Here is a 24686-nt window from a genome sequence, read left to right as displayed (position 1 = left end):
AGCGCTCGGATCGAGTCACTGACTCTGGCACATTAGCTAGTCTGGTCCCTGAAATAACTCAGAAGCATTTATTGAGCATGTATTGACTTGCAGGTACTGCATTAAGCATGGGAGCTGTGCCTCTCAAACTCCATGGAATTTAGGACTGACCAGTCTGTTTTCTATTTCCAATTCATTATGGATAGATACTTTTGTAAAACTGTCACAGGAGTGTCAAGTTCCTACAAGTGTTATTAAATGCTTACTCCCTATCTCTATACTATTCTTGTCTCAGACAAGCCACAAACAATTTGGGGACCCACACTTTGAGTAGCACTATTTCCAAAGGACACAAAGTTGAAAGAGACCTGGGCCCTGCTTGAGGGAGTCACAATGTCACGAGTAAGCAGAAATAAGTAAATACCTACGTCCATAAATATAACTATAACATAGTGCTTATGCTATATGAAATCATTTAAAATTTTAAAATATTCCTTACCAGCAATGGTTTATACTTTACCCATACAACAAACTGATGAAAGATCCATCCTCTTCTCTTACTATCTCTTTTAAATTAGTTTTGTACAGAATAAAACAAAGGCCACCTACTGACTCTACCCCTCTCTACCTGATGAACTATTTACTTGCACTGACTGTTAAACAAAATCGAGTGCCTTGCCAAATGCTCTTCCTAATGAAATGAACTAAATGTCCTTGCTTTCTTGTCTTTGGACCAGCAGTAACCCACTCTGTCCATCTCATGGAAAACAACAGTTCAATTCATAAGTACTGCCTGTTCTCTTCCATTTGAGACATTCACTTGGATCATCTGAGCTTCGTAATCTAAACAAAAACGTTTCCCAATAAAAGTTACCTAGTTAAGCAGAAAAATCAATGAAGAACGGAATCTAGAATTGTTGCCTCCAAAGAATTAGGGTTCAACCAGAGGTTCAACCCTAGGGCCCAACAATATCTACTGTTTGAGAATTTGGTGAGGACTTATTTTTCTTTCCCTCATTACATGCGTTAACCTTTCATCTCAAAGTGCAGCTAGTTAAAAATGGAAACTCAGCACCAGAACTGAGAAAGGTGCAGATGCTTTCTGAAGTACGAGGCCAGCCCTAATTAGCTGATCCAGTTTTAAGGCCCACGGAACAGTTTTGGTTGCCACACAAAGAGACACAGTGCCTCGCTCACAGACAGGCCTCCCTGCTGCTTACCCGGCACACAGGCACGGGCTCCTTCAGTTCAGCCGGGTGTTCCTTTTTGGATGAAGACTGTGAAGTTCTACTCAATTAACACCTCTTTTTCTGATTGTTCTATTGATCCCTTGCCCAGAAGCCCCTGCGATGTGTATACTGGCCCAATCATAAAACCGGATTCCACAGTGGGAACCTATATTTAGATATCCCCACTCCTGGGAGAAAGTCAGTTCTGACCGAGTGCCTAGCTGGTCTTGGGCCTGGCATTCTCTTCTAGATTACAGCCCAACACAGACGTTTAAAGATGAATCTCTTCAAAGATCTTCTTCAAAAATTAGGTATCTTCCAGCACAGTGTTTTTCAAACTATAAGTTGTGACCTGTTATTGGGTCTTAAAATTATATGGCAGCTACCGGCATTCTGTTGTTATTGTTGTTAGATAAAAAAGAATAGAAAATGTCAATATAGTAAGAGTTCAGTGTTTTCACACAAAACTTGTTTGAATAAATCATGTCTATATGTGGGTGCTTGATTACATTATAAAATGTTTTTCTTACCGTTGTTTGTAGTAAAAAGAAAAATGCAAGTAGTACCTCTATTAAATGACTTCCTTTGAAGTCCTCATCAGCTAGATTGTAAGTCCCAGAGCTTTTAATTTGTGGTTGCCTAGACAATATGTGGATAATTTGTCCTTTCAATTTTGTCTTTGTGAAATGCTCGGGGTTGTTGGCTTTGTCTCTGCTCAGACTTTTGCTCCCTCTATCAATCACAAACAAGAGGAAGTACATGGCACTTCAAAGCTCATCTTCTCTTTCACATTATCTTCTTGTTTCACAAAACTTGTTACTTAGAACGATGGTGGTGACAGGAGTGCCTGTGAAAGATTCTCTCGTTTCACTTGCAGTAAATACAAAGAGGCCTCGGGTTGGTTATTAGACAAAATGCCGTTGTGCCAGGAAGCGGACTGCCATTCACCCCAGAGCACTGTGTTCCCCGAGGGCAAAGCGGCCGAGGTGCAGCCTGAAACTCTGCAGGGGTCTCACAGTGTGTCTCCAGAAGCATGTGCATTAGCGCTACCTGGAGTGTCGGACGGAGACAGCAGGCTCTGGCCTCACCCTCACCCTACCTGTGCCAGAGCAACTCTCTGACGGTAGGGCCCAGGAATGTGAATTTTAAAACCAGTTCCCCTTCCCTTCATTTATGCTCCTTAAAAGTTTAACACTGACCTAAAGGTTTACAACACTCAGACCAGCACTAGGCTGACTCCAAAATAATTGTCCATTCTAGGTTTCCACTTGGGGATAAAGCCTCAGAAGTTGGATTTTTGTGAGGCCCTATCCCCTTCCCCAGTTGATACTGATGGTCAGTTGGTTTCGAAAAGCATTGTTTCAGCAGATAACTAATTCACTGATAACTAAATGAGAATTCATTGTTGGCCGTACTTCATTTCAAATAGCAGGACTGCCTTGGCGGCCGTGGCTCAATGGACTGAGTGTCAGCCAGCAAGTGAAAGGTCGCTGGATTGATTCCCACTCAGGGCACATGCCTGGGTTGTGGGCCCACCCCCAGTGGGGGGCGTGCAAGAGGCAACCCATCAGTGTTTCACATGTTGATGTTTCTCTCCTCCTCTTTCTCCCCCCCTTCCCTTTTCTCTAAAATAAATAAATAAATTTTAAAAAATCAAATAGCACATTTGCCAGGACAACATAGGAAATCGCCATGGAAAATAGATGAAAGAACAGAAGGGAAAGATGCAGAAGGGAAAGGCCAAGGCCATTCTGATCTTGGAAAATTGGGTAGAAAGAGAAATTGAATTGGTCCACAGCTGCACAGACAGTGCCAGGCTTGGGAAAAACTGGGGAGAGAATAAAATCTGTCCTTGAGTCCCTCTTAATTCCCCTTCCATTTGACCCTTATAAGACCCCCAACTGGCCAAGTGGGACCCTATTAGGTTAGAAAGACTATCTGATGATGTAATTTACATTAAAGGAATAATGACAACTTGAATCCACCTCCCAGGGGCACAGACTTTTTAATTTCTATTTTAATAAGAGTCATCACCGGAGGCCTTAATCCAAAAAAAATCATGTCTAGGTGGAATTTCAGGCACTAAAGAAAATAAATTAGTGTGAGTAGAAAGAAGTAGAAGTGTACAGGAGGTAGAGAAAATTGTCTTGTATCTAACACATAAGAAAGGCAAGCACCTCCTCTATGTATGGCAAGTCCATACCCCAGCGTTTACTGAGCACCTACTACATCTATGTCTCACGATAGTGCATCCTGGTCCTGTTGGCTTTGAGGTCTCCCCAGAAAGCCAAGGAAAATGGTTCATATTACTGAGAGGAGGAGAAAATGTTCTATTAAACAATGACTAATTTTAAATAATTCTATTCTGTGGTCTATTACACCTATGAAGCTTTTGGTACATTTCAAATATGCTCCTTAGATTTTTAGAGTAGCCAGATGGCATTTCAATTGTCACTCAGTGCTCTTTAAAATAAATCACTGTCTCTTCTTTGAAAACAACAACAGAATCTTATGCAATCAGAATTCCTTGGGGAGTGGCCAAAGACAAGGTACCAGACTTTCCCCAGCATTTTACTATAAAACCTTTTCCAAAAAAAAAAAAAGCTGTCCATGTGAAATCTGGAACTAATTGTCTCTGTTATAAAGCTGTTCATCCTGTAGCTGACCCAGGCTCACAAGAAGCAGGCTCAGAAAGCACTCAGCCCTTATAAACACAGCAAGAGGAGGAGGAGCTGTACCTGTGCCCCTGAACCAGGAGGTCTCACCTCATTTTTGGCCAGCACACTTTGGTAGGCCTCTTCCCCTTCTTTCAGGATTTTAGAAAATGCAATGTGGCACACATCACCAAGCTGTCTCATTACCAGCATATAGGTCCCATGAGTATTTTATACTGCATCTTCTAAATAAAGTCAACCCTTTTTTTTTTTTTTTTTTTTTTTAGAGTAACTGCACTTGAGCCCAGAGCTCAACACAGAGAGGAGCAATTCCAGAAAAACAAAAGAACATGGAAAACAAGAGGGCCTCAAGAGTCCTGTGGGATTTTATCCCTTCATCACCAAGTTATTGTGACAATGGTAAGACTTGAAACTCACAAAATACCTAGTCCCATATTTACTTGCCTGTTAGGAAACTTCAGCAAACAGCTTCCAAGTTACTGGACTTTCTCTATTAAACTTGCAGTATTTTCTATTGTATAATAAGGGTATAATAAAAGGGTATAATACCTTATACACCCTTTTTCCTAAAAAAACTGTTTACAGCGACTTCTACCAAAAGATCCCAGAAGTAAATATCATGAGTTAGCCTAGAGAAAAAAATGGTTAAATAAAGTCTAGATGGTACCTGCATATATGTATTTATGTAAATTATATATAAATTACCTGCACTTTTAGCACAATGTACTATTAATCTTTACCATATATGTATAGTATTAGAAAAACATAGTAATGAAGAGAAGACAAAAATTTACATCATGAACTATAAATAGCTAATAAAAAACACTGTGCCTGCTAGCCTGGAGTAAAATATTACACTCCTTCATTCTATGTTTAAATGGTGTTAACGGCCGCAATCAACACTTTAACCATAGGATGAGATGACTCATTCCTCTTATAGCCAGATCTTTGAAGTCAGAAGACAAAAATGACAAAAGAGCATACAAGAAAAGTTTACTCTGCTGTGTCTTAAAAATCTGGGGACAAGAGAGGGTGAGGATAAGTTTAGTCTGTTTATCACATGCTGGAATTCAACTCAAGTCAGCTCACAGCCATCTCCTATTTGTTGTCAATGTATACAACACACTCCATGAAAGCTGACACCAATGTTGGCAAAATACAGCAGAGCTTCCTTTATGAGATGTATGACATGTCAAATAGGTTTTTTTTTAATCTGAGCTCCAAGAGCACATATCTATCTTACTGCAGTGAGCTCCAGCAAACCACCAGCCTGTTTTAATATCTCAAGCTGGTGCTAAAAGGCTAATTGGAACCTGTAAAGATGTCTGGGCCCCATCAGTCAGCACCTCCCCAGCCCCAGATTACAGGAGACAATGCATCTAAATACGAAGAGTGGCTGGGGACAGGAGAGAGTACGTTCATGATAGTTGCTTCCAGAGAAAGGCATGCAAGTCTTATTTTAATGGCAAGAATCACTTACTCTGTTACAGCGGTGCTGCTGAAGGAATTATCCTGAAGGCTGAAACAGAAACAAGAAAACATCAGCCAAGTCGGGCGGGGGAGCCGCCTCCCTGATCGCTCTCCGGGAGTTAGAGCACACACACAAACATGGCATTGCAAGGCAAATCTCAGGGCTCGCCCGGCACGCTCGCTCTACCTTGGGCTGCTGTCTGCACATGCTCGTAACGACACCCCCAGCAGGGGCCCAGACGCTGGGCGAACCACAAAGCCCGGCAGCCCCCGAGGCTGAAAGGACAGATCTGGGCGGGGCGGGGTGCTCCCGGGAGCGGGGACCTGGGAGCACCTGGAGAGTTACCGCGCGACCCCAACCTTACCAGCCCCAAGCGGCGTTTAATGCAGGCCTTTCAGTGCCAGCCACCCCCGGGGCTGGCGATAGGAAAGCCCGACTGTTTCTGCCTAGGTGCTGAAATCCCCCGGGGACTCGCTTTCTTGCAGGCGTCTCCTACCAGTTTCGCAGAGCTGCCCCCTCTAGAGATGGAAGCTCACAGAGCTTCAGCCTACGCTCAGAAAAAGCCGGCAGGGAACCAGAAGGGAGAGGGGACATGGCTGCTGTTTTAGTTTCATTATTATTATTTTTTAATTTGTGTGTTGTTGTATACATATTGCCTGGGGGAAAGCGGAGCCTCTGAAGGAGGGCTCGCAGCATCACCCCCAATCTGACTGCACGCTGTTATTTCAGTCCCTCAGAGGAAGCGCCAGGCCCCGGGACAACAGAGCTGTGAATGAACCCACGCAGGGCGAGTAGAGAATTTATTCCAGGCATTAGCTGGTGACTGAGGGGGGCTGTGCAAGAGGTGGGGCTTCCCACGCCCAGGCAGCCCTCCTGAGCTCCGCTTCCAAGCCCCTTTACAAAGAATGAGAAAGAACACCCGCAGACGCTATCCCCTTTAAATAAAAGCAACCCTGTTGGGGGAAGGGCAGGCAGTCAGTCCCCACTTGCTTCATCCTGGAGATGCCTGTCCTGCCCTCTTTCCATCGTTCATTTCTCCTGTCAGCTTGACCTTGATATGGAATGAATGGTCATCTGTGAAAGATGCTTATTTTGAATTTTGAAACAAGAAGACCCATTCCCTCACTTTTTAATCTCTACCCCTCTCAGAAGCCGCTGAGATGGTGGTTTTTAGTCCAAACTATATAAGTACATGATTTTTAATTTATGATTTTAAAAACTCGAATTTTTATTTTCGGATAATTAGAAACATTACCCAAAACTTGGTAATCAGGGGGAAAGCATGACTTTTTAGTGTCACACTGAGACATTGTTTCAGAGCCCCACCCCAAGGACCACTTAATTCTCTCAGAAAATGTACTTTTGCTTGACTTGGCTATTCATTAGTGGTTGGATCCCAGACACTGTAGAGTTACAAGTTCACTGGTACTTTTTATCCAATCTGTAGGAAGGAAAGCATAACCTCAATGGTCTAGTTTTATTGCCTCTTCTGCATCTAACCTAACAATCTGATAGTAACATTCTTGCAAACGCTTGTGAATGTTCAGAATGTTTGTATGACAGTCATGTTTTCAACTTTTTAAAATTATACTTTGGAAAGTCAAAACAGAGTTTTCTAAGAAAAAAGGTTTCATTAAGGTCCATTGCAATTTAACTTTCCTCTCTTGGTATCTTGTTAAAAATAGCTAAAAGCCCAGATGGTCTTAGACCTGAACTCTGTTGACTAAGTTTAGAAATGTTTATCCCTTGAATGATTAAAAATACTATATACAGGCTACAGCCTCACAAGAGCAAGGTTTAAGAGTGTCAGGCATAACCACTTCTTTGTATGTGTGTATTCATTATTTAGCTAACTAAGGTCTATTCTTTCTATTTTATTGAAACTGATAAAAGGTAAGTCTACAGTTAGTCTTCTTGGCTTTAAAGATTAAAAGGTAGCCAGTTTTCAGAAATTCTTAATGCAGAGAAAGATGATACTTATTGAAGTATTTCTACAGACCCATCTAGAATTGAAAAGTGTTTCAACTTTGAAACAGGACTTAGACAATTACATGAAATAATGCGGGCCCTTTGATAATGACATGAAATAACTATATAAAATTAATGCAAGTATTCAATAATATCCACAAAAAAGAAATAAGAATTCTCTGCAGCTTGTGATTGGTATAGACCAAAATTAGAATGTAAGTAAATAGTATTCATACGCAATGAAAATAATTGTTATAACAAATTACCAATTTTAAAAATATCCCAGAAAAAATGTTTATTTGGCAGTGTGAAAAAAAGTGACCATTTTAATTTTTATTTCTCCACCATTCTTCTGACATTATTTGTTTTCATATTAAATCAGGTTTGGACATTATTTTTATAGTGCCTGGGGCCTTGTATTAATTGTTTTGATAATCTGAACTATTCAGCTTGGAACAGGACAATACTGATGAATAATCATACAACATCTGGTTATTTTAAAGACCCTGTTTGGCTAAACAGCAGTTCAAGCTGAGTTCAAAAAGATAAGCAGAGAAACTAATAATGGAGTTATGGAAGAAGGAAGTTCTAGATCAGTGTTTCCAAAAGTGTCTTCAGTAAAATTCTAGTCTCCTTAATAATCCAAAAAAAGGAAAAAGATGAGTTACATGTTCAAAAATAAGTTTTGGAAAAAGATGTATATTATAAATTCACAATGCACATTAGGCAACATAGAAAAGCATTTCAATGTTTTTTAACCAATGTTTCCCAAACCCACTGAAGACAGAAACATTTTGTTAAATACATTAACTTTATTTTGAACTAGGAACTTTGAGAAAAGAGTTACTAAGTATATCAGAGAAAAATGCAAAACCGATTAACTGGTATAATTATTCACTGAACAAATGAATTAATGAAAAGATGATGCTATGCATTTGTCACTGGTCCATAGTCACGAACAAGACAGACACAGTCCTGCCACCGTGATGTCTTTAGAGTAATCGTGTCCACCTGTGTGTAGGTGTGCATATACAGAATATATAATCTGTATTTTATACATTGTAAGTAGAATAAGGGAAATGAAAATGCTAGATTTAAATGGTTAATTCACTTACATGTTAAAAGCTATAATGTTTTACTTTGTCTATCAGTGCTCCTGAAACCAACATCTAAATTTCAGATGTAATAACAACAGTTTCTTTAGTATAATTGAAAAAAGTTTTGATTCTAATCTATTGACTTGGCTATACTCATATACAAACTATAAAGCAATAATGTAGTGGTCAAGAAGGAAATCTATATGGTTGCCAGGGTTTAAGACTCATCAATCACTCGTAGTTTGAATTCAGACAACCACTGCATGCTCGAGTTTTCTCATCTGTTCTACAAGACAATAATAACCGATGCCATGGATTCTAATAGAGATTAAGTGGCATAACCAAAAACAACAACAAAAAGGTCAATGAATGCTATTACCATTTTATTATTATTACAATAAGTAAGAAAATAAAAATATAAAGTTGGGAACAGGAAGATTAAACTGCTATACCTGGTTAATAAGCTTACAGATGGTATTTTCATTCTATTTTCCATAATGGCACAGTGTTTACATAATTAAAAAAAACAATAAAAATTAAAAACTTTACTAAATGTAGATGGGCTGCTATTCAAATGAAATGAGTTCCATCCAGAATGGCTTTGTGCTCACTTTACAACTCTTTGATTTAAAATACTCACACATCCCTGGAGGAACATTCAATTCTGAGAAATCACTTTCTGCAAGACACTGTGGCATGGAGCCAGAATCTTTACAATGCCAGGAAATCAACAGAGGCCCACTCTACTGGCCTGGACACAGTGGCTTGTACCTTCCTGCCAGGACCCTGGGGAATGACCAGGCTTCCCTGTGGAAAGAGAGCAATTCTGCCTAAAAAGATAATTTTCCATAGAGAAAATCACCCCCAACTCTGTCCTCTAATCTTGTCCCTCATCAGCCCCAATACCTGATTCCATAGCTAGAGAGGCCTCATTATCAGAGTGGTCAGAGATACGGGGAAAGCAAGGTTGCGATGCCAAAAGTATAAACTTATGCCGGACTGGTTATGATATTGGCCTCTTTTCAAACATCCCTCCCTAATTAACTCTAGTCTCTAGCAAATCCACTTTTGTCTGCCAATCCCTTTGATTCATCTGAGAACAAAATGCAGATACTATGTAAATTCACTGCTGAGGAAATTTCAATTTTTGCAAAAGACTCGGGATTTCATGGCGCCAGTGGCAATGATGTTGGAGAGTAGCTGGAATCACACTGAAAACCAGTGAGAAGGAAGGTTTTGGCGGTAACAACCAAAGAACAAGAAACCGACAAGGATGGTGATAGGTCAGTTCAAAACAGAATGATATCAAAGGATTAAAAGTGGAAAACATTTTTGGAAAAATTTATGAAGCCCTGATTTTTTAAATGTTATCTTTATATAATTATCTAATGAGTCACCAATGTGAGATGAAGCTTATTATTTTAAGCTAAATTTTTTTCAGAAAAATTACACATATATCATTTCCAATGGGCATGATTTATTCTCTATTATAGCTAAGAATTAGCTCACTATTACAATTATATGCATAACATAAACTTAAAACATTTTTATAATTTCTTTACTGTTTACCATGATCTACCAGGTCCTGTGTGCTCTGGCCCTGGAGGCAACTTTGAACTTATCTCCAATCATACTGGCCTCCCTGCTGTTAGTACAACAGGTGAACTTGACCCGTCCCTAGGACTGTTGCACTTGCTCTTCCCTTTGCTGGTAACACCACCCCCAGGCCTGCTCACACATGCTCCCTCCTGGAAAACTTCCCTGCCCACACTCCCTAAATTAGCATCTCCCAGTACTTTATTCTACTTTACTTTCTTTGTAGAACCTGTCACTACCTGATACTTAATATTAGTCTATTTATGTTACAATTGCCTCCCCCAGTAGAATGGGAGCTGAGGACAGTATCCTTGGGGCTGAAATATTCGGTAATGTTTGTGGCATGAAATGAATGAGTGTATATTTAATTCCATTTTTCAAGATAAAGCTCTATTTATTCCTCATTTTCCAATTTCCCTGTAACACTAGCTCCTGTTTTGAGTGATTTACTTTAAGTGGGCCTTTTCCAAGACAAGTTATCTTCAGGCAATGAGGCTTCAGTATTCGACACTCCTTCCTTTGCTTTGCAGGGGTAACGAACAAATATGCTGTTAGGCCAACATGGTTGATGGTACTGGCTGCCGAGAACATCGTTTCTGAAGGATGGCCCCAGTCTGGACAGAAATTGGCGAGCACTGGGATTAACTGCTGATTAGCAGTGTTTGCCATGGGACAGGATGAGGGCATGGAAGCAGAATTACTGACCTAGAATTATTGACCTAGAGCACCCAGTAAAATCAACATTTTCTTAGAGGAAAAAAACTACATTTTATTATCAACATTTTAATTTAAATTAGTTTTCAGATAACCAAATACAGCTTCTTATCAATGTGATTCATAGAAACCTCAGGAGTTATCTGGTCTCATTCTTTTTTCTTTTTATGTTTTATTTATTTATTTTTATTGATTTGAGAGAGAGAGAGAAACACTGATTTGTTGTTCCACTTATTTATACATTCACTGGTTGTTTCTTGTTTGTGCCCTGATGGGGGATCAAACCTACAACCTTAGCACATAGGGAAGATGCTCTAACCAACTGAGCTATCTGTCCAGGGTCGAATTTTTTTTGATACCTAAACTTATTCTGGGACACCCCCCAGCTACTGCTTAAAACCATCAGGGACCAGAAAATCACACCTCACAAACTCATTTATTGGACTCCACTAATTCTTGGGGAAAAAATCCATTTGAATATTCTCTTGCCTCTTGGTACTTTACTGGAGGCTGAATGCCCCTAAAAATGATCAGGTTCACCTTCTGTTCTCCTGGCCAAACAGTGAATTCCTCTAGCAGACGACACATGGCATGACTTACATACGGTCCTTTCAGCATCCTTCTTGCGTAGCACTGGATAAAGTGTGATAATGTCCTCTCACAGTACAGCTGCAACACTATTGCTCAGGTGTGGTTTGCTCAGTGAAGAGGGAAACGGGACTCGCATCTCCTTTTTTAACATTGTACTCTTGGAGGTGACTCGAGTTCACTGAGTGGTCTTGGCAGTTCCATCGTCCTGGAGACTCACACTGCTGGAGTCAACTGCGATTCCAACATCCGCATCTGTGCCATCCCAGCTTTGCATATATTTCTGGGAAATTCTATACCCTCTTAACTGACACTTTATGCTATTGAATTTAACCATTCAGATCTTTTAGAATATATATTTTAACAAAAATTATGTTGGCTGTCACATCTACTATCGTATAATCAATACTCTGTGGCTACAGTCCTTCCCAAAACTTGGAGTATATGATAAATACAGTTTTAATAAGTCCTTTGCTTATATAATCAGAGAAATATATTAATTAGTTGTTTAATAGATAAAACCTTAGACTACTTGAAGTTATTTCACTTTAGGAATGGTAAGTGGAAAGAGAAGAAATGAGAAGAAGTTTGTGCTCCAATATTGGAGGTGGGCCTAGGGCGAGTAACAGCAAAGTGGGGGATCCAATAAATCAATTGATTTATGCTGCTACCTTGCAGTAGCATAAAATCAGCAAACACTTATTGATTTATTGATTTATGCTGCTCCACTGTAACCAGCACAAAGGTACAAACCAATTCAAGGTTGGAGTGACACTTCTATCCCGATGAGCACCTTCTTCCTTCCAGCAAAGGTACAGTTAAAGCTCCGGGCAAACACAGACTGCAGTGTAGTGAGTCATCTCGCTAAAGAAGAACAGCCCCATGCTTCCTCAGACAGGGATAAGCAGGAAACATCCAAGGTACCTGGGGCCCACTAAGGAAAGCCTTCTCTGTTCTATGAGGAGTAAAGGATATTTTTCTCCCCATACTTCCTCCTACACCTTCAAAAATGTTTGTAAGTTTTTGTTTCCCCTCCTGTGGTTCCATTTACTACTTTGCTGTTTTAAAAATCTTGATAGCATTCACTTCGTTCATGTTATTAGAGCTTCAGCCCATGTAAATCTGTCTGCACTTCAACTGGCAATCACCTTCCATAAATGCCTTTGCTCACAACATGACATTCTGCATCTCTTGAAAATTCTCTATCCATGGACATTGTTCTGGTTACCTATTGTCTTAAGGGCTTAAAACAACCAGTTTATTTTGCTCTTGACTTTGAGAGTTAGGAATTTTGGAAGAGTTTAGCTGGGCAGTTCATCTCTGATCCATGCGGTATCAGCTGGGGCAGGTGGGATTGGAGGACCACCTCTCAAGATGGTGTCTTCAGTCACATGGCCGATAACTCAATGCTCCTTGACCTCTCTCTGCACCCAGCAGTCAAGGCCTCTTCATGTGGCTGGAATATCTCACAGCAGAGTGATCTCAGGGTAATCTGTCTTCTTTTTTTTAAAATTTATTTATTGGTAAATCTTCTTACATGGCAGCTGACTTCCAAGAGACCAAGTTAGAAGCTGCCAGTTCACTTAAAGGCTTGACCCAGTCTGGCATAACACTGCTTCTGCCATGTTCTATTGGTTGAAACAAATCAGAGTTATATCAGATTCAAGGGCAGATAATAGACCCACGGCTTAATGGGAGGAGTATCAAAAAAAGGGTAGTCATCTTTAATCTGCTTCTTTAAGATGCACATTTACACTGGTGCATCTAGGAAAAATTATTTTCCGTTTCTTTATCCTCAGAGTCACGATAACAGAGAGTTATACTTCTCATTTCAATGGACTATTAATCTATACTTTTGGGTTACTTATATATGTGTGTGTGTATATGTGTACACTATATACAGAATACATACTATGTATCATTATTATATACGCATATATATACATATGGAAGATATAGGTATATATAGAAGATAGCTCTTTTGAAGAGAGGCGAGATTTCTGGTATTCTCCAGGAACAAGAAGTCTGGCTACTTACTTTAACTAAATCAAGCAACAGTCCTCAACAGTGTTGCTTCAACAGCCTGACATGATATGATTAATGGCGAGGTATACTGGAATTTGCAAGTCATTTGTCAAACATTGACATTTGTGAATAACTCTACTTCTAAATAATAAATTAGAGCAGATTCAATTTTTTTCTACAACAGCATCATTCTCTCACACGCCTTCCTAAATGCACTCCGGTGGAGATTAAGGGGTGGAGCTGCGGCAGTTCGTGCACTGGGAACTGCTCAGAACCCTGGCACACTGGTGGGAAGATTCCACACCCCAGCCACCATCCATCCTGTGACTTGAAGGAGAAAAGAGAAAGAAAGAAAAACTAAGAACCCCTAGCTCGGAACAGGTTGCTTATGAAGCCAGTATTAGTTAGCTAGATGAAAGGTGAATAAAACCCAAATAGGAAGCAATTATGAAGTTCATTTTTCTGTTTCAATAGAGAAAAATCTTATAGTGTTGTCCTCACTTTTCTCTTCTGCCTTGACCATTTCTCTATTTTGCCTTTCTCTCTCCATCCCCACAGCCCTTTCCACAGTGGGCTCAAAATGAAGGCTCACAAAACTTAGTACAATGTTTATCAGCCACCCATTACACTGGAAAAATAACTCAAAAGTCATATGTTGTTAAACTTGGACAGGAATACTATTTACTGAAACTGAAAACTGCAGATGTATTTATAGTTCCAAAGCATAATGTCTCACCCCACAATTATTTCTAGTTACTAATGCATATTAGCATAAAGTAAAATTTGCCCTTATGGATTCTTTGGGAGATGTTCCACGGACCTTGCAAGTTGTCATTCTAGGTGGTTTACTTATGTACATCCAGAGAAAGCCCACTGCCCGTGGCTCCGGGGCAGTCGGGGCTGCTGAGACTTTGTATTGGGTATCAGTCCCTCCATACAGGATTCAGCTCATGTCACTGCTGGGCCTGTCGTCTCTGACCTTGACTCTGCACAGAAACAACTAACTTATCTTTTATGTATGTATGTATGTATGTATGTATGTGTGTATGTATTTTATTGTTCAATTACAGTTGTCCTCATTTTCCCCCATCACTCTCCCCTGCCCTCTCCATCATCCTCTCTCACATTCAATCCTCCCTCCCACCATTGTCCTTGTCCATGGGACCTTTATACATGTTCCTTGACTTGACCCTTCCCGTTTCCCCCTGTATCCCCTTCCCTTCCCCTCTGGTCACTGTTAGTTTGTTCTTTATTTCTACGTCTCTGGTTCTATTCTGCTTGCTTGTTTTGTTGACTAGGTTCCACTTACAAAAACAACTAACTTCTTAATGGTCCTGAAGAAATCATTAAAATTTCACTGGTGATATTGTAACTTTCAATCAAAATAGTAGATACCAAGTCCTAGAATCAATAGGACATGAACTGCTGCTCCAAAACACATCAGAAATGGTCAATCTAGTGAGGAAAAAATATAGAATATACAGAATCAACTTTTTAGGCAAGATAAATTTTAAAATGTATATCCTCCATTAGATATACTTTTCATCTAATAACTAAAATGTTGAAAGTTCAAAGCTTAGAGAATAGTATCATATGAGAAAAAGTGCAACAGGGAATTCTGGGGCCTAATAGCTGCCTCAGCGCTACCACTAACACATCCGACCTTGTGTGGTGAGTGGCTCAACTTTTCTGGGCCTCGGTGTCCTAAAGTATGAGGCAGTCGGCTATGATGATCGTTAGTGGTTTCTCGAGCTTTAAAATTCTGTGATTTGGCAGGAAGGTAAAACTAAAGTTGCACGGCACATTTTTATAAGAAAAGAAGGGAGGGAAAGTAAGAGGGAGGATGAGATGGAGACAGGAAAGAGAGGGAAGGAAAAGAAAAAAAACGTAAAAGGAGATCTATACATGGAGGGAATGTAGGTGTTAAAGCTCTATCTGGGCAGTGATCATATCAACATAATAAATGACTAGTTAAATGGCACAGAATTTGAATTAATGGTATTACAATACTATATGAAACATTGATTGGTTCATTTTATAGAACATTGACTTGTGGGTGCTGCTTATGAACTTCTAAGAAGCCCCAACAACCCAATCAGAAAGTTGTGTTCTTACCCTTGAAACCTATATAATTTTATTAACAAATATCACCTCAATTAATTTAATAATAAATCAATCATAAATAAATAAAGGACTGCCAAAAAAGTAAGAAAGAAAACTATTAACAAAATAAAAAGGTAACCTAGGAATGGAAGAAGGTTTTTGCAAACCATTTTAGTCCATTTGGACTTCTATAACAACGTATCAGAGACTAAACGACTTATAAACAACAGTTCTGGAGACTGGAAGTCCCAGGCCGTGGCACCGTAGATACCATGTGGTGGCCAGTGGGAGCTGTCTTCCTGGTTCATTGCCATAGTCCCACCTAGAGGAAAGGGGCTAGCAGGCTCTCTAGGACCTTTTATAGAGGGGCTAGTTCCAGTCCCGAGGGCTTCACCCTCATGAGATAATCACCTCCCAAAGGCCTCGCCTCTTAGTACCATCGCATGGGGCATCAGAATTTCAACATATGAATTTTAGAGTCACATGAACATTCAGATTATAGCACAAACCATATATCTGATAAGGGGTTAATATCTAAAATACAAATATAGAGAGAACTCATACAACTCAATAGCAAAAAATATCTGATTTAAAAAGAGCAAAGATCTGAATAGACATTTTTCCAAAGAGGACACATAAATGGACAACAGGCACATGATAATATATATACTCAACATCAGTAACCATCAAGGAAATGCAAATCAAGACCACTATATATCATCTCATGCCTGTTAAGATGTCTATTATCAAAAAGACCAGAGGAAACAAGTTGGTGAGGAGGTAGAGAATACCGTTGGTAGGAATGCATATTGGTACAGCTATTATGGAAAACAGTATGAAGGTTCCTCGAAAAAACTAAAAATAGAACTACCCACTACACAATCCGGCAGTCACACTTCTGGAAATACATCAGAAGTAAACAAAATTAGTATCTCAAAGAGAGGCCTGCATGTTCAACATGCCAAGACTGGAAACAATGTAAGTGTTCACTGATGGATTTAAAATGTTATTTTATAACGTATGTATGTGTATATATGAGAATAAATGGAATATACACATGGAATATAAGAAGTATACATGTAATGGAATATGTGGATTATAACTCAGCCGTCCAAAGAAGGAAATGCTGCCCTTTGTGACATAAATGAACCTGAAGGATATATACAAAGTCAGAGATATATGATCCCATTAATGTGTGGAATCTTACAAATGTCAACCTCACAGAGACAGAGTAGAAGCATGCTTGTCAGGGCTGGGGGTTGGGGACAGGGGCGGTGCTGGCCGAAGGGCGCAGACTCAGTTACGAGATGAAAAGTCCTGGCGAATCTGTTGTCCAGTACGGTAGCTGCGGTCCCTAATACTATGCTGCATATTTGAAGTTTGCTGAGAGGGTAGATCTTAGACATTCCTACCACATGTACAAAAAAAATAAATGGTAACTATGTGACATGACAGGTGGTTCAATTAACTTGATCGTGGTCATCATTTCATAATGTATATGTACAAGCATATCAAATCATCACATTGTACACTTTAAATACATACAATTTCATTTGTCAATGATACCTCAATAAAATTGGCGGGTGGAAGCTAAAAATGAAAGAGAAAATTGTGTTCTATTTTTGGAACCTGAATGGGACTGTCTCAGTACAGTTTGCCTCAGTTTTCCACTGAAAGCGACATTCATTTCTGCTACGTTATCGGTAAACTGACCCCTGTGGGCAAGTGTGGCTTCCTATGACTCTACCAATCATGAAGCTGTTTCTATGGGAGAAAGTCAAGGGACTGAGATGACCTCTTTCACCCACCCCATCCCATTTATAATCATGGAAGGTCTGGGAGTAGAAATGAAGGAAGGGAAGAGTTTGGAAACTGCTGAAGGCAAAGAGAAGGCTCAGAAGGAGAAAACTAAATGTTCTGAGAGGCATCAAAGGAAGTGTGGAAAGAAGTGGCGGGCAAAGTACACGTGAATATTAAGAGGTAACGGAAAATGTCCGGATTTCCAGTCAGGCCCTGGGGTTCTCCCAACTGCATTACTCCTATACTTCACTCCATAAAGATCCTCTTGTCTTTTTATTTATTATTCACTCTCTTTCTATCATCATGAGGAATAACACAGTAGAGAAGGCTCACTCACACTCCCCAAGCTGTAGAGGGAACTGGACCACCCTGGACCACGTGCTCATAAGAGCAGTATAACAGAACGGGGTCTGCCTTGTACCACTGAAGAGGCAGAAATGCTTTGTTGTGCTGTCGACTGTCAAGAACTAGGCTGGGAATTTTATGTTCACACTCCTTAAGTTAAGGGAGACTGTGTCGCAGGGCTATAGAAAGCTGATACCAGGCTACATTTTTGCAGTCTACTTATCAAATTGTCTTGAGCTCTCATCACTCACTCAGCAGCTCTTTCCCTTGGCCTCTAGCCCAGGCTAGGCTTTAACTCAAGGATTTCAGCTTATTTTTTTTAACTTTTCCAAACATACACAAAAGTAGAGAGACTAGTATAATAATAAAACTATAGGCCCACCACCCAGCTTCACGTATTATCAGCATTCAGCCACAATTTTTTTTTTTTGCCAAACACTGACTCCCTCAAAAGATCATCAAAATGGCCTTTCGACCGCAAAGCTAAGCTTTGTCGTACCAAAGTTTTTTCATACAAGGAGAATACTACCTTGCCAGAATTTTAAGTAACCATGGCAAAGTTGGGATATTTATGAGAAACCGAAGTCTGACTTAAGGTGGGTCACTCGATGGAACGGGGGCACGATTAGGATCATGATATAATAATGTATGATCCATAGATACCGTGAGGTGAGAATCTTGAGCGATGGGTTCACAGAGTCTTGGAGCATAAACAGGAACCTGGTGTTATCTACTACGGAGGGCAATAATTTGATGTTCACCTAAATGGGCTTTATGGGAAGCTCCTGAGACAATAAATTTATTTGCAACTTTTATCTCCCTGGGCAAGAACCCTGGAACAGTGAAATCAAACTGGTGAAGACAGTAGAATAATGAAGTTATACTGGTAAAAAGGCTGAACAGAAAAGCCATGTTAAGGATTCTGTGCGTCTATGTCTTTTGAGTTCTCAATGTCATCTAGCCCCCGCCTCACTTTTAGTATTGTTGTTATTTGCTAGGGTATTTTTAAATTATTGCTTTTTTTTAAGTGGCCAAATGGTATCCAGCACACATACACAGTCTGTAATTAGGTGAAGTCTCTAAACACCCAAACCCTGATGTACATGCAATTTTAAAAAACTCAGTTATTCTGTTCTTAGCTCTACCAGGAAAGCCAAGGAAATAACTCTCATACTAAGAATTCACTATCACACTCTGGAGTAAAAAGTGTCCAGGACTATCCAGAATCTCAAAGAGCTCTAAACAGAAACAACAGCCAGTCTAAGCCATGGTAACAGAAGAGAGAACCACCAAGTACACATTCAATGTGGGCTTTGTGGGGAAAGTGCTGGGTGAAGTCAGCTCCTTTTTAGTAAATTAAGCCATTCTTCTGAAGAAAAAAAATGCTTGAAGAGAATGTATTGTGGCTTTGGACATCTATTCCTTCTGGGTTCTGGTGAAAATATAAGTACAGTCAGGTTACAAACTAATTGATTATATTGCAAATGCCAGGCAAGGAGGTGCTGGGCATAAGGAAAAAGCCACCTCTGGGTTTTTGAGAAACACTTGCCTCAGTGGAAAAATTACCACCTTTGGAGTCAGACCTGGGTGGGAATCTTGAAGAAGTTATTTAACATCTGATACCTCCATGTTTCTAATTTTCAAGCTCTATTATAAATAATCTTGCAATATTTTAAAGATGGGAAGAAGTAATGTACATATCCTAGCTTGTGTCTAGAATTTATCGTTTTGATGCAGTTTCTGCCCTCAAGGAGGCTGTTCAAGGCCAAGAGGAGGAGGGAAAGGAAGTTCAAGGGACTATGCTGGGTCTGAGCATCCAGGGCCCCAGTGCCACATTTGAAAGCATTCTGCGTGTCTGCCACCACTCCTGAGTGGGGCCCTGGTGGGACTGGAGCCACACTTCTGGAGTGTGAGTTTGACAGCCAGTGTCACCCTTAGACTCAGGCAAGAAGAATTCCTGTTCTGGGCCCATGCTTTAAAGCACTGTTACTGAGCAGGTGGTGACACGTGGGGCCCTGGTGCTCAATGCTGACTGAGTGCGACCAACAGTTAAAGTAAACACTCCCTCCTGCCTCTGATACTACTCCAGGCTCAGGGCAACACTCCTCCGCATCTCTTGCCTTATATCCTTGAAAAGAAAGTGTCTACATTCCCCGGCAGTTTGCATGTTTTTCCATAGACACTACTCCAGAGTACTGGGAGGGTTTGAATGACAGAAGAGCTTGAGTAGCAGAAAAGACACATTAGGTAACACGCCAATCCTTCCTCCCAAATGTGCTGCACTTGCATAGCAAATTGTTTCACAGTATTGCTGAATGACCATTTTTGCCTCTCCCTTCCTAGTTGTAATTCTAGAGAGACACACGAGTTAGTGAGGTATTGGCAGCTAACGAATATTTTACAGTATGAAACCATTTTCATAACTTAAATATGTATCAGGCTGCACACTGTCCCTTTTCTGGTAGATTAAGCTTCGTGACTCAAACACACACATGCACATACCCCTACATCTAAAGACATACATGCATGAGGCATGATAGCAGCTCTTTATTTTATCATATGGATATAAAGTTGCTTTAAAATAGGGTGGAAATTAAGAAATAAGTCTTATAGATTTATATAATAAAACTAAAGAATCTGGCCCTGGCTGGCATAGCTCAGTGGATTGAGCATGGGCCTGTGAAGCAAAGGGTCACCAGTTTGATTCCCAGTCAGGGCACATGCCTGGGTTGCGGGCCAGGTCCCCAGTAGGGGACACATGAGAGGCAACCACACATTGATGTTTCTCTCCCACGCTTTCTCCTTCCCTTCCCTTCTCTCTAAAAATACATAAATAAAATATTTTTAAAAGAATCTGCTAATATTTCCTGTGATTGTATTTTAACATATGTAATCCTAATCTAATGATTGAGCATCATATGTAAATTCATGACTGATATAATATATAAAGTTTCTGATCATTTCAAAATCAAAGTAATTGCTTTTAGTATTTTTGACAATTCCAATTGCTATTGTTTCAGAATGAAATTTCTTGAAATGAATTTGGTTATGAGTATCTGAAACCCACAATGACTAAAATGTGGCATGGGTGATAATAGACCACAAATTATTTGCAAATCATGATTAGAATAGCATAAGTATTTATTTTGCTGAAGTAAAAACAAGAAACACAAATGTTATGAAATAATTCTAATTTATGTAGGTCTTTATTTCACTATTCAAAGAACAGCCATATGCGCAAAAATTATTATTAAGTTTAGTCAGTCATCTTTGGCATTTTGCCAGATTTAACTCTATTAAAATTATAAGTTCCAGGATATTCTTGATTTGTTATTATGAATTTTGCCACAGTATGAACATAGAATGAGTTTTACTTGTTTGTTAACTTGCTTTATTAATTTTAAATGTCTGTATTCTTACTCCAGCTACCTCAGATGTTAAAAACAGGCCTGTTTCCAGTAATATCTTTACTCATTAGTCAGTTAATCATTGGCACCTCTATGATGTGTCAAGCAGATTGAAGAGAATAAATATTTAAAGGTGATTAGACTATAGAAGAGATTCTTGCCACAGTCTTTAACTCCAACACCCAACAGGCCAGGCAGGTATCCTAGGTCAGTGAAGCCGGTGGGCAGGGCATTCTGGGAAGTGGAGGTGACGGAGCTCCTGTTCCGTCTGAAGGAGACACCTATCACTCAGCTGCAGGTCCTTGTTGCAGGCAGAGAATGTGGGTCAAAAGGGGACAGATCTTATGCTTTTTAAGAGTCAGAAATATGAAATTTTTAAATACAAAATCCCGGTTGGGAATTATTTGTTTAATTACATAGACCAAACAAAATGTTTCTAGAGGCTGGATTTAAGCAATAAACTACCTACCACTTTGCAATCTTTAGGCTGAGCCAACAAGGATGTGAACTAGCAGTTGCCTTGTGCTCTTTTGCCATTTCTCATTTGTTTTCCTCACTATTGACCGGGTTCCTCCTCCTCCCTACCTCCTCCACCTTTTCCTCCTCCTCCTCCTCTTCCCTCCGTTTCCTTCCACTTCCTCTCTCCTTCCTTCCCCTCCCTTCTCCTCCCCAGTCATTCTCTCCATTTGGCTTTCTCAGTTTTTCTGTTCCCATTGTGAGATACGGCTGCCCCATGCTTTTCAGTTACAACCAGAAACTAATTAGCCGAGGAGAGAAAAGTCTCTCGGCACCACCTGTGCATGAACGAGGGGGGACTTCCTAGAGGCTGTGGTTTCGGCACCAAAGGCATCCCTGACAGGGTGATAGCAAATTGTCTGATCAAAGACATAACTGCCTTGAGAAGAAATGTTTGGATTAAAAAAAATCAAAGAAGTTTTTGCATCCCAATAACCAAATATTTTCTATTTCTCAAGTTTACTATTTTATACCAATGTTACCAAACCTATCAACCTTGTATACTCTTGCACTGGAATAACAAAGGCCAACTTGGAATAGTAATAATGAGTATTGTTCATATATGTATATAATCTATGGCATGATTTAATTAGAATTGTTGCATATACTCAGACCTAATGAGCATTTTCTGAGAAGCTGCATTCTCTGTGTTCACACCTGGCAGAGGTGAGTACATCTAGAGCTCATGAATATGCGCAAATGTATTTACTCCCACACAAAGGCAATGGGATAGAAAGTAGCTGCGGCAAGAAGACAGAGGTGCTGAGAGAATCATAAAGGAACCAGCAAGAGAACTGGCAAGCGAAATGCCATCAGTCTCACAGTGTAGTGGCAAATGACCAACTGCGTGATAGGCACCTGCATTCTGCCTAATGTTCCAACAACTGACCTTTCCAAATCTCTTTGAAGCCAACTCTAACTGGCTGACTCCCCTTGCTCATAAGGCAATAGTTACCCTCTGGACACACCTCACTGCCACCTTCACTGAGGTCCCCAAGATGGAAGGTGTGAGTTGAATTCTCAAGCCTTCATGGCCCTCATCTCCCTCATGCCAAATCACCTGTAACCTTCAGGATGTAAATGCCACACACTAGCTTCCTAAGCTGCTGCAGGGACTAACAGCACAATTCAAAAATGTGGGAGCGTGAAATTCCTGTAGAGCAAAACTTGACCAGTGGGAAATGGGGTGTGGAAGGGAGCCAGGCATGTCCATCTGCCCTCCTTTTCCTCTTCCATGGACTACATGGAGGTGCAGGTCCTCCTGAGGGCCCGGCTAGGGTGTCCTTTGGGCTAAGTCAGCACGCCTCCTGAATGAATGAACTGCCCTTTCTTCCTGTGGCTCCCTGGGGCATGGTAACAGCGTGGAAAGAGTCCCATCACACAGCTTCACAACTTCCTTTTCTGACTTGCTTCTCTTCCTCCTCACTCTTGCCACCCCAGGCTTATACTTCCTAAATAAAATTTCAGTACTTTAATTCTTGCCTTAGGTTCTGCTTTCTCACTGTTTTTTATTGAAGAAAAGCTTATTTTATCATTTTAAATTATAACAAACTTCTAGAGAATAATTCTCTCCATCCTGTTTAGGTTACCATATTAACTCTAAGTTTATCAATCTTTCTGGCTTTAGATATAACATACGAATCATCCAAACTTCAAGCTTTCAATTAGCCCACCACCCCTACTCTGGGAATACCAAAATCAAATAGTGTTCAAGTCTCATACAAAATGGTGTAGTATTTGCATATAACCTATGTACCTCCTCTCCTATACTTTAAATCATTGCTAGATTAATAATACAATACATGTGCTATGTAAATATTTGCTCTACTGTGTTGCTTAGGAAATAATGATAAAAGAGTCTGTACATGTTCAGCAGAAACACAATTATAGTAGGTCTTACTACATAATAAGTGTCAGCAACAACATAACATTTTAAAAATATATTTTTGATCTGTTGCTTAAATTTGCAGATGTGGAACAAGTGGATATATGAAGAGCCAACTCTACTGCATACAGAATCTGCAGAATCTGAAGATTTTTCAGTGTTTGGAGCAACATCGCCACCATTAATCATAATACCCTGTAATGTTAACAAGTACACCAAACGCAAAGAAAACATGGGAAGCTAGGCAGTTGACCATTGTGGGGCAGCTTGAGATCTCTTTAACCAAAAAATCTGTCATATAGCTCCTTCTCTTAAAGTATAAATTTGAGGGTTACAAAAGGGTAAGTGTCAGCTAATCAAGGTTTTCCTACTATGGGCTGAATGTTTGTGCTCCCCTCTCCCAATTTGTATGTTGAAGCCCTAATCCCCAATGTGATGGTATTTGGAGGCAAGGCCTTTGGAGGTAACTAGGTTTAGAAGTGGTCATGTGGGTGAGGTCTTTGTGATGGGATCAGCAGCCTTATAAGAAGAGACCAGAGAGCTTGCCCTTTTCCTCTCTGCGCCATGTGAAGACTCAGAGAAAAGATGGTTGTCTGCCAGCCAGGAAGGGAGCTCCCACCAGGAGTGGAATCTGACAGCATCTTGGTCTTGGACATCCCAGCCTCTGGAATGGTGAGAAATAAGTGTTGCGGAAGCCACCATGTCTACGATATCTTGTTATAGCAGCCTGAGTAGACGAATACAGGCGTAACTCATTTTATTCCCTTTATTGTGTTTCACAGATAATGCGTTTTCATCATCATCAAGGCAAGACCCTTCACCAGTAAAAAAGATAATGATTTGCTGAAGGCTCACATGATGGTTAGCATTTTTAAGCAATAAAGTATTTTTCATTAAGATATGTACATTGTTTTTAGATATAATGCTATTGCCCACTTAATAGACAATCGTGTAAACATTACTTTTATATGCACTAGAAAACCAAAAAGACTCCCTTGACTCACTTTATTGTGACATTTGCTTTTTTGCAGTGGTCTAGAATTAAACCGAAAATATCTCCAAGGTATGTCTGTACATCAATATTGGTAACTTACATAGATTCAACCTTGTCCCTGCTTCTCTCTAAACCAGTCTGGCTGTTTCTGACAGAAACAGTCAGAATTAGCGGTGTGAGAGTAAGAAAAGGCAAATGATCGATGAAAGGTTCAGAGTAAAGTTGAAATGCAGTAATTCTACGTGAAATCTTTTTAAAACATAAACCATTAGAGAAATCAACTTCCTCTGAAAC

At 40.0% G+C, this 24686-nt stretch overlaps 1 protein-coding gene and 1 long non-coding RNA gene across 4 annotated transcripts in view; one reads left to right on the top strand and one right to left on the bottom strand.

The window, feature by feature from the left end:
- Nucleotides 1-5649, bottom strand: part of FAM13C (family with sequence similarity 13 member C) — a 126538-nt gene extending 120889 nt beyond the window's left edge. For 2 of the 3 annotated variants that reach the window (XM_037062740.1, XM_037062741.1), the window contains exon 1: nt 5364-5516. In XM_037062740.1, the coding sequence (XP_036918635.1) occupies nt 5364-5425 (62 nt within the window). In that variant the 5' untranslated portion in view covers nt 5426-5516. Of the gene's footprint in view, nt 1-5363; nt 5517-5540 lie in introns of those variants that run through there. The other variant, XM_037062747.1, reaches the window with a different exon arrangement.
- LOC118998513 (uncharacterized) lies at nt 3893-24295 on the top strand. Its single transcript, XR_005068878.1, has 4 exons — nt 3893-3997; nt 4150-4282; nt 23484-24070; nt 24181-24295. It is a non-coding gene; the product is annotated as an uncharacterized LOC118998513 (long non-coding RNA).
- The last annotated feature ends 391 nt before the right edge of the window (nt 24296-24686 follow it).

Source organism: Sturnira hondurensis, unplaced genomic scaffold (genome assembly GCF_014824575.4).
Source record: "Sturnira hondurensis isolate 20B ecotype Veracruz unplaced genomic scaffold, ASM1482457v3 Scaffold0014302, whole genome shotgun sequence".
Lineage (NCBI taxonomy): Eukaryota > Metazoa > Chordata > Mammalia > Chiroptera > Phyllostomidae > Sturnira > Sturnira hondurensis.
This window is presented reverse-complemented; position numbering and strand designations above follow the sequence as displayed.